Source organism: Marmota monax, unplaced genomic scaffold (genome assembly GCF_021218885.2).
Source record: "Marmota monax isolate L192 unplaced genomic scaffold, Marmota_monax_Labrador192_F-V1.1 WCK01_AAM20220418_F8-fsc00432, whole genome shotgun sequence".
NCBI classification, from domain to species: domain Eukaryota; kingdom Metazoa; phylum Chordata; class Mammalia; order Rodentia; family Sciuridae; genus Marmota; species Marmota monax.
Window position 1 is genome coordinate 63,097 of NW_026693953.1, and position 17,090 is coordinate 80,186.

General features: G+C 37.6%; 1 protein-coding gene across 1 annotated transcript in view; it reads left to right on the top strand.

Moving 5' to 3' along the window:
• Spmip7 (sperm microtubule inner protein 7) overlaps positions 1-17,090 on the top strand; it is a gene marked incomplete at its 5' end in the record, with an annotated part of 81,435 nt that overhangs the window by 39,459 nt on the left and 24,886 nt on the right. Inside the window, 5 exons of the mRNA XM_046463912.2 lie at positions 6,124-6,200; positions 7,492-7,630; positions 9,388-9,455; positions 12,796-12,837; positions 13,944-14,051. Coding sequence (XP_046319868.2) covers positions 6,124-6,200; positions 7,492-7,630; positions 9,388-9,455; positions 12,796-12,837; positions 13,944-14,051 — 434 coding nt within the window. The remainder of the gene's footprint in view (positions 1-6,123; positions 6,201-7,491; positions 7,631-9,387; positions 9,456-12,795; positions 12,838-13,943; positions 14,052-17,090) is intronic.

The window sequence follows — 17,090 nt, forward strand, 5'->3', positions numbered from 1 at the left end:
GTTGATTTCCTACAACAAGACTTCTACAGAGCAAGAAATAAAATCAAGAATCAATAAATGGAGGGGAGGAAGATGGCGGCGAGGGGAGTGCATTACCCCCGTGTGCTGCTTCACTGTGTGGGAGTATGACAAGTCAGGACGGCTAAAGGATATCTTGTTAGGAATTTCCAGCAATAGTGGGGTGTGCCGGAACCTGGAGGAAGGATTTCCATCGCACGAGGATCGGCTACGGGGACTCAAACGCGAGAGGTTTGTCGCACGGAGGGTAAAACTGCTTATTCAGCAAATCGCCCCGCGGCTAGAGTCTGCAACGCGCGCGCTGGGATAGAGACGCAGGGTTACAGTGCTGCAGTTTCTGCCAGCCGCGCAAGCACCGCACTCAGGGCTGAATTCTGGGTTCGAGACGGGGGAAGGAAGCGGTCCATCTCGGTTCTCCACACCGGTCAGACCACAGAGGAGGCCAGCAGCCACCATGTTGGTAAACTGACGTCACCATACCTGTTTTTGACTGACCGCAGCTCATTCAGCCATAGAACAGGTAATTTCAGGCTGCAATTCGCCTGCGGCTTGCAGACAGATTGCTAGGGTTCAGCGCCTGGGTGCTTCTTAAAATCTGATCTTATCGGAGTGAACACCGAGCGCGGGGTGGCCGAGTTCCGGCTCCCGGAACCGTCCCGGAACCGCCCTGGCTCAGGGCTGCGGAGCCTGCGGAGGCTGCTTCTTGGACCCTGCTACTATCAGAGCAAACACCAAGCACTAAGAAGCCGAATTCCGGCTCCCGGAACTGAGCCCGCGGGGACTGCTTCTTGGAGCTTACACTTATAGGAGCTTACACCCAGCACGGAGCGGCCGAGTTCCGGCTCCCGGAACCGTCCCGGAACCGCCCTGGCTCAGGGCTGTGGAGCCTGCGGAGGCTGCTTCTTGGACCCTGCTACTATCAGAGCAAACACCAAGCACTAAGCAGCCGAATTCCGGCTCCCGGAACTGAGCCCGCGGGGACTGCTTCTTGGAGCTTACACTTATAGGAGCTTACACCGAGCACGGAGCGGCCGAGTTCCGGCTCCCGGAACTTCCCTGGACCGGGGCTAGGAGCCCGCGGAAACTGCGTCTCGGTCCGGGTCCTGCTGAGGGCCGGTCAGGACTCACCCGTTGCTTGGGTTGCCCGGCAAGGGGAACGAAATGCTGCCATTCGCATAGGATACCAACATGGCAGAGATCTGATGTCAGCAGAAAGCGGTGGAGGAGAGATCTTCATCAATACCAGCGGTGACATAAGCAGTTGGTCTCCTGGTAAGGGGGGTGAGGCTCAGTCACCCGAGTCTCCTCAATTTGTCCTCGAGCCAGAGGGAAGGAGCCGGGCTTCCGCCAGCCCCCGGAGCAGGCCCAGCGGCTCGAAAAAAGAAAAAACCAACAAATAAATGATCTCATACTTCATCTCAAAATCCTTGAAAAAGAAGAGCAAAACAACAGCAAAAGAAGTAGAAGGCAAGAAATAATTAAAATCAGAGCTGAAATTAATGAAATCGAAACAAAAGAAACAATTGAAAAAATTGACAAAACTAAAACTTGGTTCTTTGAAAAAATAAACAAAATCGACAGACCCTTAGCGATGCTAGCGAAGAGAAGAAGAGAGAGAACTCAAATTACTAGCATACGGGATGAAAAAGGCAATATCACAATAGACACTTCAGAAATACAGAAGATAATCAAAAACTATTTTGAATCCTTATACTCCAATAAATTAGAAGATAGTGAAGGCATAGACAAATTTCTTAAGTCATATGATCTGCCCAGATTGAGTCAGGAGGATATAGAAAACCTAAACAGACCAATATCAATTGAGGAGATAGAAGAAACCATAAAAAGACTACCAACTAAGAAAAGCCCAGGTCCGGATGGGTATACAGCAGAATTTTACAAAACCTTTAAAGAAGAACTAATACCAATACTTTTCAAGCTACTTCAGGAAATAGAAAAGGAGGGAGAACTTCCAAATTCATTCTATGAGGCCAACATCACCCTGATACCTAAACCAGACAAAGACACTTCAAAGAAAGAAAACTACAGACCAATATCTCTAATGAACCTAGATGCAAAAATCCTCAATAAAATTCTGGCGAATCGGATACAAAAATATATCAAAAAAATTGTACACCATGATCAAGTAGGATTCATCCCTGGGATGCAAGGATGGTTCAATATACGGAAATCAATAAATGTTATTCACCACATCAATAGACTTAAAAATAAGAAACATATGATCATCTCGATAGATGCGGAAAAAGCATTCGACAAAGTACAGCATCCCTTTATGTTCAAAACTCTAGAAAAACTAGGGATAACAGGAACATACCTCAATATTGTAAAAGCAATCTATGCTAAGCCTCAGGCTAGCATCATTCTGAATGGAGAAAAACTGAAGGCATTCCCTCTAAAATCTGGAACAAGACAGGGATGCCCTCTCTCTCCACTTCTCTTCAACATAGTTCTCGAAACACTGGCCAGAGCAATTAGACAGACGAAAGAAATTAAAGGCATAAAAATAGGAAAAGAAGAAATTAAATTATCACTATTTGCAGATGATATGATTCTATATCTAGCAGACCCAAAAGGCTCTACAAAGAAACTATTAGAGCTAATAAATGAATTCAGCAAAGTGGCAGGATTTAAAATCAACACGCATAAATCAAAGGCATTCCTGTATATCAGCGACAAATCCTCTGAAATGGAAATGAGGACAACCACTCCATTCAAAATCTCTTCAAAAAAAATAAAATACTTGGGAATCAACCTAACAAAAGAGCTGAAAGACTTATACAATGAAAACTACAGAACCCTAAAGAGAAAAATAGAAGAAGATCTTAGAAGATGGAAAAATATACCCTGTTCATGGATAGGCAGAACTAACATCATCAAAATGGCGATATTACCAAAAGTTCTCTATAGGTTTAATGCAATGCCAATCAAAATCCCAACGGCATTTCTTGTAGAAATAGAGAAAGCAATCATGAAATTCATATGGAAAAATAAAAGACCCAGAATAGCAAAAACAATGCTAAGCAAGAAGTGTGAATCAGGCGGTATAGCGATACCAGACTTCAAACTATACTACAGAGCAATAGTAACAAAAACAGCATGGTACTGGTACCAAAACAGGCGTGTGGACCAATGGTACAGAATAGAGGACACAGAAACCAATCCACAAAACTACAACTATCTTATATTTGATAAAGGGGCTAAAAGCATGCAATGGAGGAAGGATAGCATCTTCAACAAATGGTGCTGGGAAAACTGGAAATCCATATGCAACAAAATGAAACTGAATCCCTTTCTCTCGCCATGCACAAAAGTGAATTCAAAATGGATCAAGGAGCTTGATATCAAATCAGAGACACGCCGTCTGATAGAAGAAAAAGTTGGCTACGATCTACATTCGGTGGGGTCGGGCTCCAAATTCCTCAATAGGACACCCATAGCACAAAAGTTAATAACTAGAATCAACAAATGGGACTTACTCAAACTAAAAAGTTTTTTCTCAGCAAAAGAAACAATAAGAGAGGTAAATAGGGAGCCTACATCCTGGGAACAAATCTTTACTCCTCACACTTCAGATAGAGCACTAATATCCAGAGTATACAAAGAACTCAAAAAATTAGACAATAAGAGAACAAACAACCCAATCAACAAATGGGCCAAGGACCTGAACAGACACTTCTCAGAGGAGGACATACAGTCAATCAACAAGTACATGAAAAAATGCTCAACATCTCTAGCTGTCAGAGAAATGCAAATCAAAACCACCCTAAGATACTATCTCACTCCAGTAAGATTGGCAGCCATTAGGAAGTCAAACAACAATAAGTGTTGGCGAGGATGTGGGGAAAAGGGTACACTTGTACATTGCTGGTGGGACTGCAGATTGGTGCAGCCAATTTGGAAAGCAGTATGGAGATTTCTTGGAAAGCTGGGAATGGAGCCACCATTTGACCCAGCTATTCCCCTTCTTGGTCTATTCCCTAAAGACCTAAAAAGAGCATGCTACAGGGACACTGCTACATCGATGTTCATAGCAGCACAGTTCACAATAGCAAGACTGTGGAACCAACCTAGATGCCCTTCAATAGACGAATGGATAAAAAAAATGTGGCATTTATACACAATGGAGTATTACTCTGCATTAAAAAATGACAAAATCATAGAATTTACAGGGAAATGGATGGCATTAGAGCAGATTATGCTAAGTGAAGCTAGCCAATCCCTAAAAAACAAATGCCAAATGTCTTCTTTGATATAAGGAAAGTAACTAAGAACAGAGTAGGGACGAAGAACAGGAGAAGAAGATTAACATTTAACAGGGATGAGAGGTGGAAGGGAAAGGGAGAGAGAAGGTAAATTGCACGGTAATGGAAGGAGACCCTCAGGGTTATACAGTGGAGGGGGTAGAGAGAGAGGAGGGGAGGGGAGGGGAGAGGTGGGGAGGGGGGAGGGTGGATGATGGGAAAGGCAGCGGAGCACAACAGACACTAGTATGGCAATTTGTAAATCAATGGATGTGTAACTGATGTGAATCTGCAATCTGTGTATGGGGTGAAGGTGGGAGTTCATAACCCACTTGAATCAAAGTGTGGAATATGATATGTCAAGAAATTTGTAATGTTTTGAACAACCCACAATAAAAAATTTAAAAAAAAAAGAATCAATAAATGGAATGGATACAAACTAAAAAGCTTCTTCAGAGTAAAGGAAATAATCAGGAACATTAAGTAAGAGCCTTCAGAATGGGAGAAAACCTTTGCCACCTACACCTCAGATAAAGCATTCATCTCCAGTATAAACAAAGAACTTTAAAAAATTAACACCAAAGAAACAAATAACCCAATCAATAAAAGAAAATGAACAGGCACTTCATAGAACAAGAAATACAAGTGGTCAACAAATATATGGAAAAATGTGCAACATCTCTAGCAATTAGAGAAAAGCAAATTAAAACTACACTGAGATGTCATCTCACTCCAATCAACAAGAATACAAGTAACAATTAATGTTGGTGAGGATGTGGGGTAAAAGGTACACTCATACATTGCCAGTGAGACTAACTCCAAATTGGTATAACCACTCTGGAGATTCCTCAGAAAAGGTGGAATGATAACACAATTTGACACAATTATCTCATTTCTTGGTATATACCCAGAGACTTAAAATCAGCATACTACAGTGAGATGGCCACATCAAGGCTTATAACAGCTCAATTCACAATAGCTGTACTATGGAATCCTTCATAGATGAACAGGAAAAGAAAGTGTGATACACACACACACACACACACACACACACACTCACACACAAGAATATTACTCAGACATAAAGAAGAATGATGATATACCTTTTGCCAGTAAAGGAATGAAACTGGAGACTATCATGCTAAGTAAAATAAGCCATCACCAAAACACCGAAAGTCAAATGTTCTCTCTGATATGCAGAAGCTAACACACAATGTGGGGGGGAGCATAGAAGTTCATTGTATTAGACAAAGGGGAATGAATGGAAGAGAGGGGGTATGGAATAGGAAAGATAGTATGATGAATTGGACATAAATTTCCTGCATTCATATATGAATACATGACAAGTGTAACTCCATAACATGTACAACTACAAAAATGGAAGATAATACACCAGTATGTATAATAGATCGAAATATATTCTACTGTCATGTATATCTAAAAAGAACAAATAAAAAATAGTAACCAGTAAAGATTATAATAATGATTATAATAATAAATAGCTATATAATTTTGGCAAACTAAGATGAAAGACAAAGAGATGGAGGTATCTCAGAACAAATCTCCCAGACCAATGAATGTTTCTAAATGTTTAAATTACATTGTGCCAAAACTAAATGTTTGCCAATTTAAAAGTCAAATGCTTTCTTATAAAAATCTTACTTTTAACTAAATTCAAAATTCTTTTGTAAATGAAAGAGGAAAAAGATATATTAAAACTTGTCAATCCAAGATGGTCTTGAAAAAAAAAGGAATAAAGAATAAAAGAAAACATGGTGAAAAGAAAAAAATAGCAATTCTCTTTACACCTGATCTCTTTTAACTTACTATTCATGTCTTCCAGGAGGATGGTGAGGCACTTGCTAAACCAAAAAAGAAATATAATGTCAAGAACTCATTTTACAAGTCCTCTACACAGAAGTAAGTTTTTTTCCCCAGTAGAATTTTCATTTTAAAATATATTTCTTTATCCTTAATGACACATGTAATGGGTTGATAATACCCTGGATCCTATGAGTAATTCAGAAAACACCAAACAGACATTTACTTACTCATGTTGGCTAAATAATAAACATTTCAAGGTCTTAAAGAACATCTACGTTTGATAGTTAATAAAATCAAGACAAAGGAAATGGAGAGAGACAGACAGACAGATACACACACTAGAGGAGAGCACAGTGTCATAGAGAATAATGGCACACACCACAGAAAGCTTACAGGAGAATGCAGTGACTCAGGAGCCCATGTGCTAGACTATGAAATTATCCATGAACAAAGCAAAGTGAGGTCTCTGTTCTCAAAGGCTCTCATTCTAAAGGGAGGGAAACACATAGATAGAGAGTAAATAGTTATTGCTTTAGAAAGTGATATTTAAAAAAAGAAAGGAAAAGTAGAATGCCACAAGTATGGGATAGCGGACTTCAGGCATCTGCAGAAGGTGTGGAGAGGCCTCCTTGAGCAATGGGTTTAAACAGAAACTTGGAAGAGGAGAGAAAAAGTTGTAAGGATGTTGGGAGAGAGCAACTAAACTGCAGGCAGAGGGAGCATAGCACAAAAGCCCCCGTTGGAAGTGTTTAAGGTGTTGTGGGAGGGCACTAGGCCAGCATGCCTGGAGCCAGGGTCAAGTGCAGGGCGGAGTTGGGGGTGGGGGTAATGGTAGCAAAAGAATAGGTCAGCAGTTTTTACTGTCTGAGAGTTCTGTTGATCAAAAGTCCAGACATGTCCCAATGGGGTTCACTGTCCTGGACCCTCCAAGTGGGAATGAAAGTGTCTGCTGGGACAATGTCCTCATCTTCCAAGACCATTTGGGCTGTTGGTGGAATTCAGTTTGTTGCAGCTCACAATCTTTGTTTTTTCAACAACAAAGAATATCTGCTACTGTTTTGTCACTTTTTAGGGTTCATTTGTTTAGGCAGTCCCATTCATGACATCTACCTTTTGAGAATTCAAATTCAGCTGACTAGGGACCTTAGTTACATATGCTCAGTCCCCTTTGCCACATAAAGTGACATATTATAGGTATACTCTCCCATTGTGTTTACTTGCTGCCACACTAAGAGGGCATGGGGGATTCCATCTGTGGTGTACCCCAAGTAGCAGGAATCGGGGCAGGGGGTGGTCATAAAGAATGTCACAGAATGTGATGGTGTTATGAACTACATCAATTGACTGTGTGTTTTGCATAAACTGTTCTTATTTAATAATTCCCCAGAGCTTATGAAGCTGTTCCTTGGGACAAAATGCTACCACCAAAACTAGATCCAGAAATAACAACAGTAGAGAAAGCGGCTGACCTCATCTCACAGTGTTTTACACTGAAAAGATATGAAAGAGTACCAGCAATAACCCAGGTCTGTGAACACTGCTTGAGCATCCTTGAGTTTGTTACTGTTAATGAACTGGACTCCAAAACTTTGGTTCACAATAGTATTTTGGTTAAGAATTACATATGAAGTTGAAAGTTCCTTAATCATGAATGCCATTACTAACTGCAAATATTTTAATATTATCAACTCTGAAAATTTTTATTATGGGATTATTTCTCAAAACTCATTAGCAATAACTTTATTTTTTTAAAAAATTACTATAGAATAAGTAAAAGAATGAAGGAGACAGAAACAAAAGATTCCAACAGATAATATATGCTGAGAATAGTTCTGAAAATAGGTTCTAGAACTTCTTTCTGTGCTCTTCAAGGCAGAAGGGGAAGATCTATGAATTATAGATTGCTGTATGCTTTCTCTGATTATGTGATATGATAAAGCATACCAAGCTGTGAGGAGAGATGTCCTCTTTTTTAATTTGTGAATATTAAGAGAATTTGTGACATAGATTATATTCATTCCAAAGAGTATTTTTCTAAACTGTGAATCTGTTAATGTTCCTCCTATGATTAAACATGTCTTTTTAAAACTATCAAATCCGTGCTTCTAGACATGACACATGCCCAATATTCCATATTTAGCCATAGCCCCCTTTTCTCCCTTACATAATGTTCTTTTCCTCTGGCTTTCCCTTCTATCACCCAAACACCAATCCATAACATTCCAAATTCTCTCTGTTGAACTTTTTCCTAGTCCCCAAGTCTGCCATGTTCCCTCTAAGATCTTGTGTTTTGCAGTGTTATTTTGCCTTGGTCCCCTTTCTTTGTTCCAGGCTAAACCCAAAGCATTCTTGAGATCTCAGTCCTCACTTTTGACCTCCCAACTCTGCATTAGATATCTCTGCTTTTTCTTCTACTTTCTACTTCCATTGATTGGAAGTAGAAACACACTTGCTAATTCCATTGATTCCTCATCCTTTGCTGACATACCTCACTACATAAAGTTTAGTTAAGCAGTTGATTACTTCTCATAATAAAGTTTTTGAATATACAAAATACATAGGATTGAAAAAGATGTCAGTTGTATTGAAGTACAGTAAGAAATGTGGATCCTTAAGAGGTTGGTGAACCACAAATTAAGAAGCACACATTATCTGGTAAATTTTCTTCAGTTTTTATGGAGAAAAATGATAATAAGACAGAAATACATAGCTTCAATATAAAAAATCAAACCTGGGATTTTCACATAGAAATTAAGATCAATTAAAGGACAAACAAAATTTTTTATGGTTCCATCTATTTGTGAGGATCTCTCAACTACTTCAAAATATTTTTATATCATGCAAAAATTGGTTTCAACATTATATTTTTCCTAAGTGTTAAATTATATTAGCATCCAAAATCCTCCCCAGGAAAAATGAGGTTCAGGACTTAGGAGCTAGGCTGGGCTGGAAAGGGGCACTAAGGTGGACCTGAGGGCAGTAACTGGATGAAACTGAAACCAGACTTTTCACAGAGGCTTGGGGCTGAAGGAGGTGGATCTGAGGCAGATTCCAGCTGGGAGAAAACAAGTTAGAAAAGGGAATCAAAGTGTAGAGTGGAGACAGACCCAGAGTGACTCAGAAATCAAGCCCTGAGTTGCAGAAATGCCTAGAGAGTGCCTTCACAGAGAGTCTGTGCTCCATCCTGATGTGAGAGTGCTAGAAAGGATGCTAGAGCCTGTCTGTATCTTTGAGGGGACAGTGATTTGTTCATTAACTGTCTCTTATTTGGTTATGATTTTAGATGGTCGGTGGACTCTGGGACAGATTTCAGACAAGATCATTCTTAGCACCAGTCAAACCAGTCAGTTTGTAAGTTTGATCTCCTAAGGTCCTCATTTCAAATTTATAACCATCACACATTTATCATGAATTATCTGATGCCCTAACTCAAGGATTAGAGGGACAGAAGAGGGGCCTATTCTTTGATAAAAGAGTGTTCCAGCAATCCTCAGTCCAGCATCTGTGAGACAGTATGATATTGGGTTTCTTGTTTATAAACTCAACATAAATATTATCATGCATATTTATGCCATCTAACATTCTGTCCTGTATTGTGCTTGCAAGACACATAGGTATTGACTGTCTCTAGATTTTTGTTTTCTCTACAGTGTAGTCTTCCACTAAATAGATTCACCACAATTTATTCATATCCTTATAATGTAATTTTAAATCTAATTTTTATCAGAGTTGGAACAGCATTTACATTTTTCACATATACAAATATAAAAATATTTCTAGTTTTTATATATGGAAATTGTGTCATAATTGCTTGCTCAAGCAGTGTATACTTCTTCTGAACCTTCTAGATTTTCCATTTCTTTTTTTGTGGGGGAGGGTATACCAGGAATTGAAATCAGGGGCACTGGACCACTGAGTCACATCCCTAGCTATATTTTGTATTTTATTTAGATACAGGGTCTTACTGAGTAGCTTAGCACCTCGCTTTTGCTGAGGTTAGCTTTGAACTCTTGATCCTCCTGCCTCAGCCTCCCAAGCTACTGGGATTAGAGGCATTGGCCACTGCACCCAATGATATTTCATATTCTTCAAATGAATTTTACCAAAGGGTTCTCTCCCTGGTAGTGCTTAAGTTCCCATTACTGCACATTGTGGAAAGTTTTTAGAATTTTCAGATTGAAAATCATTCAGTCTTGGAAGAATGAAATTGTACTTCATTACAGTATCATCCTACACCTACCTGATTACTAATAATCATTTTTGTATGTTTATGAATTAGTTGAATTTTCACATTTTGAACTTATCTTATTTCGCCCCTTTTGCTGTTGGTGTCCTTGTCTTTTACTTACTGATTATAGAAACCTTTATGTTTAATATTCTGTATTAAAATCCTTTATTAGTAATAGTCACAAAATAACTTCTTCTAGTCTGTGACTTTTCTGTATTAAAGTGTCTGAAGTTTTGAATTTTAATTTATTCCATCAATGTTTTCCTTCAGGTTTCATTGCTGTGGTGGAGTGTTAAATAAACTTTTCCTACTCTGAAACAATAAAAGATAGTCTTTCTTGTCTTAGGTTTTTTTCTAAAATATTTGAAGTTTTGTTTTTCACAATTATCTGTTTAAAATAATTGATATTTGCCCTTATCTATGATATGAGTTAGGGATCCATTCTCTCAACACGAATAAGCAATTATCCCAGTTTGGTTTACTGAGTAGACATTGTTAAATAGTTTAATGGATGATTTGTAGCCTGATGTTTCCAACTGTTGATGGTGAGTCACAACCAACATTTTCAAAAGTTAAATAGAGTAGAAAACATTAGTTTTAAAACAGAACTATGTGCTTTTCAACAAATAATGTAGTCAGTTACAAAGAGTAGCCTGAGACAGTCATCACAAAAAGAAAAGATGTGCTTTCCAGGAAGATGTCATCCCATCTTTTGCTCTCTGGAGTTTCATATGATTTTCTGCTTTTATGATAATCAATTTGATCATCACCTCAATAGGAGGGTTCCTCTTACACATTTAATCATACATTTACTGATTCACAATTGATTCCAAAGTGAAATACAGGAGACTTTGTCCACAGTTAGAAAAATTAATGAGAGTATTTTCATAAATTTCAGTTATTAAAAAAATAATATCAAGAATCACATTTTTTACATCTTTGAATATTGCCCTTCTTAAAAATCTACTATAAAGTAACTTTAAAAGGGATTTCTTATCATTAGAAAGAAAGGAATAATGAAATGGAAATATTTAAAACCATAACCAAGGACCACTACAAGATCCACAAATGCAAGTAGGGACAATTTTTGAAAAGAATATTGATTCTCACAAAATAACTTATATCTTATTGATCCATATCTAATGTGCAAGATTTTTATAGAGATTACTTACAATGTCATTTTGCCAAGTATGTAAATCACTATGTTAGTCAGCTTTGTGTTGCTATGACCAAAACACTTGACCAGAACAACTTAGAGGAGGAAAAGTTTGGTGCTCATGGTTTCCGATGTTCATTCCATGATTGGCCATCTCCATTGCTGTGGGTCTGAGGTGAGGCCAAACATTAAGGTGGAGGAATATGGCAGAGAAAAGCTGCTCAACCATGGCAGTCAGAAAAGAGGGAGAGGGAGGGAGGGAAGGAGAAATGGGGGGGTGGAGAGAGAGAGAGAGATGTCAATGCACAAGGGATCAACTATAAACCCAGACATGCCCCCAGTAATCAACTCCCTCCAGCCACATCTCACCTGCCTACAGTTACCACCCAATACAGTAGTCCTTTCAAATTATTAATCTTTCAAAAGGATTAATTCACCATGTCATAACTCTCATAATCTAATCATTTCACCTCAGAATATTTCTGAGTTGTCTCACACATGAGCTTTCAGAGAACAACTCATATCCAAACCTTAACAATTTCTCCAGGATACAAATTGAATGATGATGATACTGTATATAAAAATTGAAACACTCATGTATACAGCAAGATGGAAATGTTGAACATTCAAATGTCTTTAATACAAAACACATGAATTTTTAGTACTAATTCTTAATATGTGAATGTTAATTAAATATTTTTACTTGCATCTTTTTATTTCCATATCATATGTTCAAATAACTCACCCATATTGGGAAATACTATTTCAGTTTATATGAATGTACTGCATTTTTATTTTCATTTTGGTGATATATCAGCTAGCAAATGAAATCTTTTTCTCAGTCAGTTAGGGTACTGTGCACCCTTAAGCCCTCCTCTATGAAAATTTGCTCCCAAAAGTCTACACATAAACCTATTTGTGAGTGTCTATTCATAATCTCCAGAACCTGGAAACAACCATGATGTCTTTAAGTAGATGAATAGATAAACGCACTAGAATATTTCCATGCTGTGGAGTACTATTCAGCAATAAAAAAGCATGTGCATACAGCACACAATAGGGACAAATATTAAATATATTTTGGTCAATTAAAACAGTCATACACAGAGTTATTTATCATATGGTTCAATTTATATGACATTCTGAAAAGATAAAATTATATCTTTAGATTATTTCTAAGATTATAAACTTTTAGAGATCAATTCCGATGAGAGATATCTGAAATTTTTTAATATTAATAAGAGAAATCCTATAATCATTCATTAATAATTTCAATAATAAAACTGCTTATATTTTCTTTTTCTAAGTGTGAGTCCAAGTTCTAGAAGTCAATACATTCCTCTCTATACGTAAGTAATGTCTCTCTCTGTTTTAAAGAACATGAAATTTATATCTAAATAGTAGTTGCTTTTAGCTCACTTATGTTTGTACTTCACTTTTTAGAACAACTATGTATTCTGGCAGATTTATAATGTTTTCCTGGCATACAGACTGATCACTGTCAGGATGTCATTAAAAGTTTATTAAAGAATTTGATTAAGTTAAAAATAAAAAGAGCAATATTTTTTTCTGTTTTTACAAATAGAATATTTTATAAAATCAATATCATGGGTGTTACTAGTAGTATTCTCAAAAAGAAAGAGTCTTATAATTCATGGGAAAGGAGAGGTGCTCATTGACACCTAAGTGCAGGAAATGCCACCTCTTATTCTTACGCATTTAAATCTGGCTTTCTGGGAATGGCAAGGAAATACATCTTTTTTTTATTTTTTGGGGGATCTTCTTTTATTTTTTTTTAATTGTGCCTTTTGGGGATCTTCTTTTATTTTTTTTTAATTTGAAGAATAACCCAGGAATGGAGTAGATTCAAGATCATGGAAGAGGATCTAAACCTTTAGTCCTTACCTCCCCTACTCATCACTGTCTCCTCTTCTTGCCTATGATAGAATTAATTAGTGTCTCTATAGATGGCCCCAGATCTCCTTGAAACACTCTCCAACTGACAGGACTCACCTCCTGACCTTCTTTCAGCTCCCAGGGGCTCATCACCATTGACAGTTTCCAACCATCTAACTAGACTCCCATTCTGCAGGAAACTTATTGCCTATGGTAGATAATAACTTCCATCATGCCTCAGTACCCACCCGGTGTCTACAGAAGGGTTTTTCCTGGGACTGCAGAAACCAAAACCGTTACTTCTTTATTTAGAAACATAAAGTTGTTGTTATTGTCCATCAGCCTTAAACTTAAGATCAAACAGCATGGCATCTCTGAAGAAAAAAAAAAATCTCCATTGGTTGATTTGATCATTTGTATGTTTTAGGAAATTGTTCCATCGTTATGTCTTCATTTTTAACATTCTGAGCTTTCTTTTAGAAGTTAGAACCCTGTCCAACTATTCCTCCTAGGTTTCATATGAAGACACATGGATTTTCTACTCTTTTCATTTTAACAGTGGTCATGTGCAGACTACAAATGCTGATGATGTGGACAACCCTTTTGGAGACACCAGATCTTTAGCCAAGCCTCGGTGCTCTAGAATCCTTTATTCAACCACAAGTCAGTAAGTGCCATTCAGAATTATTTCACTTATTTTATTATTAAGTTTGAGACAATGATGGGCTTTACAAATGAAGGACTAGAAAATGGCCTAGCCTGTTAATGAACATAATGTATTCATAAGTTTTCCATTCCCATAACAAAATACCTAAGAAAATCAACTCACAAGGAGGAAAGATTTATTTTGTTCATGGATTTAAAGGTTTCCCTCCATAGTCACTTAGCTCTTTTGCTTTGAGCCTGTGGTGAGTCAGAACATCATGGTGGAAGCTAGTGATGAAATAGAGTTGATCACCTCATGATGGCTGAGAAATAAGGAGAGAGAGAGAGAGAGACAAAGGGACCAGGGGCCTAATATCCCCTTCAAGTGCACACCCCAAGTAACCTAACTTCCTCCCACTAGGCCCCACCTTAAAAAGGTTCTAGCACCTCCCAGTGGCATCACAGGCTAGTGATGATGCCTTTAACATATGGCCTTTGTGTGACATTTAAGAGCCAAACCGTAGCACATACCTTAAAAAGAAAGATACTGCTTCCTGAAAGAAATGTGGCTTATCATAAAGGAGATTAGAGTTCTGAACAAGCCATCTCTGTAACTTCAGTGTCTTTGTCTGACATCTGGGATACAAAATGCCACCAAGCAGGCTGATTATAGGAGGACTGATAATGTTTATAAAAGCACCAGAGACATGCTAATGAATAACAGACCAGTGTAAAAGTTGGTAAAACTGGGTTCTTTTTCAAAAACAATACACCTGAGTTTTTCAGTTCTAGTAAACTACTTCATAGAACATTGGTCTGAGAGTGGTCGTGCAATCCAGCAACCCTGAAAGTGCCTTTGATGCCAGAGGTGAGAAGAAAGATGACAATGAAATGTGAAATGCCTCAGTAAAAGGTTTGAGTAAAGACCAAACACCATCAAACCATAGTCTGATATTTGGGACTTTTCACCACAATTGTTATATACACTTAATGAGATACTCCTTGATATCCAAATAACCCCATCATAATGTGGGGTTATTTGAATAAGTCAAAAATGCACTGAATGTGTCTAACATATTTTGAACATGTTATCTTTGCAATGTGACACATTGTAGAGAGACTCCTGTTCACCTGGATAATCAAGGAGCTGACTGGGCTCACTGTGCACCATCTCAAAAGAGAACTGAACCACATAGCAATAGCCAAAGAATGGATCCAAATTGAAATTCAAAGTATGTTCTCTATTGAATATGTATTACTTTTGCACATTATAAAGTAAAAAAATAAAACAGATCATTTTTTTAAAAATTGAGGATTATCTATATGTGTTACAAATAGGTTTTGTTTATATCTATTATTTATACACACAAATATATGGTTTACCAATGGGAATACTGCAGTTCAGAGAGCTTAAATGAATTATAGTTACCCTTAGGTATGGGGGCAGGGAATTGGTTCCATGACCCCAAAAGATATCAAAACTTGAGTATTGCTCAAGTTCCTTTTACATAATGGCTTAGTATTCGAACCTGCATACATTCTCCCATATACTTAAATCACCTCAAGATTACTTACTTATAACATCTAATATAATGTACTTGATATGTAAATGGTGTTATATTTTATTGTTTAATTATAATGACAAGAAAAAGAAGCTTATATATGTTACAGACAGGTACAATTTTTTAAAACACTTTTGATCTGTGGTTGATTGAATCCACGATACAGAACTTGTGGATATCGAAGATGTATTGTTCTCTGGGATTCATAAGAATAGTTCAAAATTTAAATCCTATTCTCTTTTTGTTATGCCACAGCTTTGCCAAATATCAGAGACACTCTACCATCAGTTTCTATAATGGTTGACAAATCTTACTGAAGATTTCACGCAAGGCCACAGCATGAATTACAATGGTTTGCTTTTGGCTTTGTTTTGGCTTTTTCCCAGTTCTGGGAATTGAACCTAGGGCCTTGTGCATGCTATGCAAGTGCTCTACTATTGAACTACATCCCAAGTCCTAGTATTTTATTTTATTTCAAACTCCACATCTCTGGTAATTTAATTTTGACAATTTTGTCAGAAAAAATAAATGAAGAAAAACTAGTCTCTTCCATAAGCCAGGTTGATGTAATTGCATATTCATATATCAAAAATGTTATTGGATTTTACATGAGATTATGTACAATAGTTGACATGAAATTAATCTTACCCCAGAATATAAGAGTTAAAACTATAAAAAAATAAGAAGAAAACAATTACATATTTATAAATCAGGTTTAGCTCTGGAGTCTTTTTTTTTATTGGTTGTTCAAAACACTACAAAGCTCATGACATATCATCTTTCATACATTTGACTCAATTGGGTTATGAACTCCCATTTTTACCCCAAATACAAATTGCAGAATCACATCGGTTACACACTCACATTTTTACATAATGGCATATTAGTGACTGTTGTATTATGCTACCTTTCCTATCCCCTACTATCTCCACTCCCCTCCCCTCCCATCTTCCCTCTCTACCTCATCTGCTGTTGTTCAATTCTCTCCCTTGTTTCCCCCCCCTTTCCCCTCACAACCTCTTATATGTAATTTTGTATAACATTGAGGGTCTCCTACCATTTCCATATGCTTTCCCTTCTCTCTCCCTTTCTCTCCCCCCACTCGTCTTTGTTTAATGTTAATCTTTTCCTCATGCTCTTCCTCCCTGTTCTGTTCTTAGTTGCTCTCTTTATATCAAAGAAGACATTTGGCATTTGTTCTTTAGGGATTGGCTAGCTTCACTTAGCATGATCTGCTCTAATGCCATCCATTTCCCTGCAAATTCTATGATTTTGTCATTTTTTAGTGCTGCGTAATACTCCATTGTGTATAAATGCCACATTTTTTTTATCCATTCATCTATTGAAGAGCATCTAGGTTGGTTCCACAGTCTAGCTATTGTGAATTGTGCTGCTATGATCATTGATGTGGCAGTATCCCTATAGTACACTCTTTTAAGATCCTCAGGGACTAGTCCGAGAAGGGTGATAGGTGGGTCAAATGGTGGATCCATTCCCAG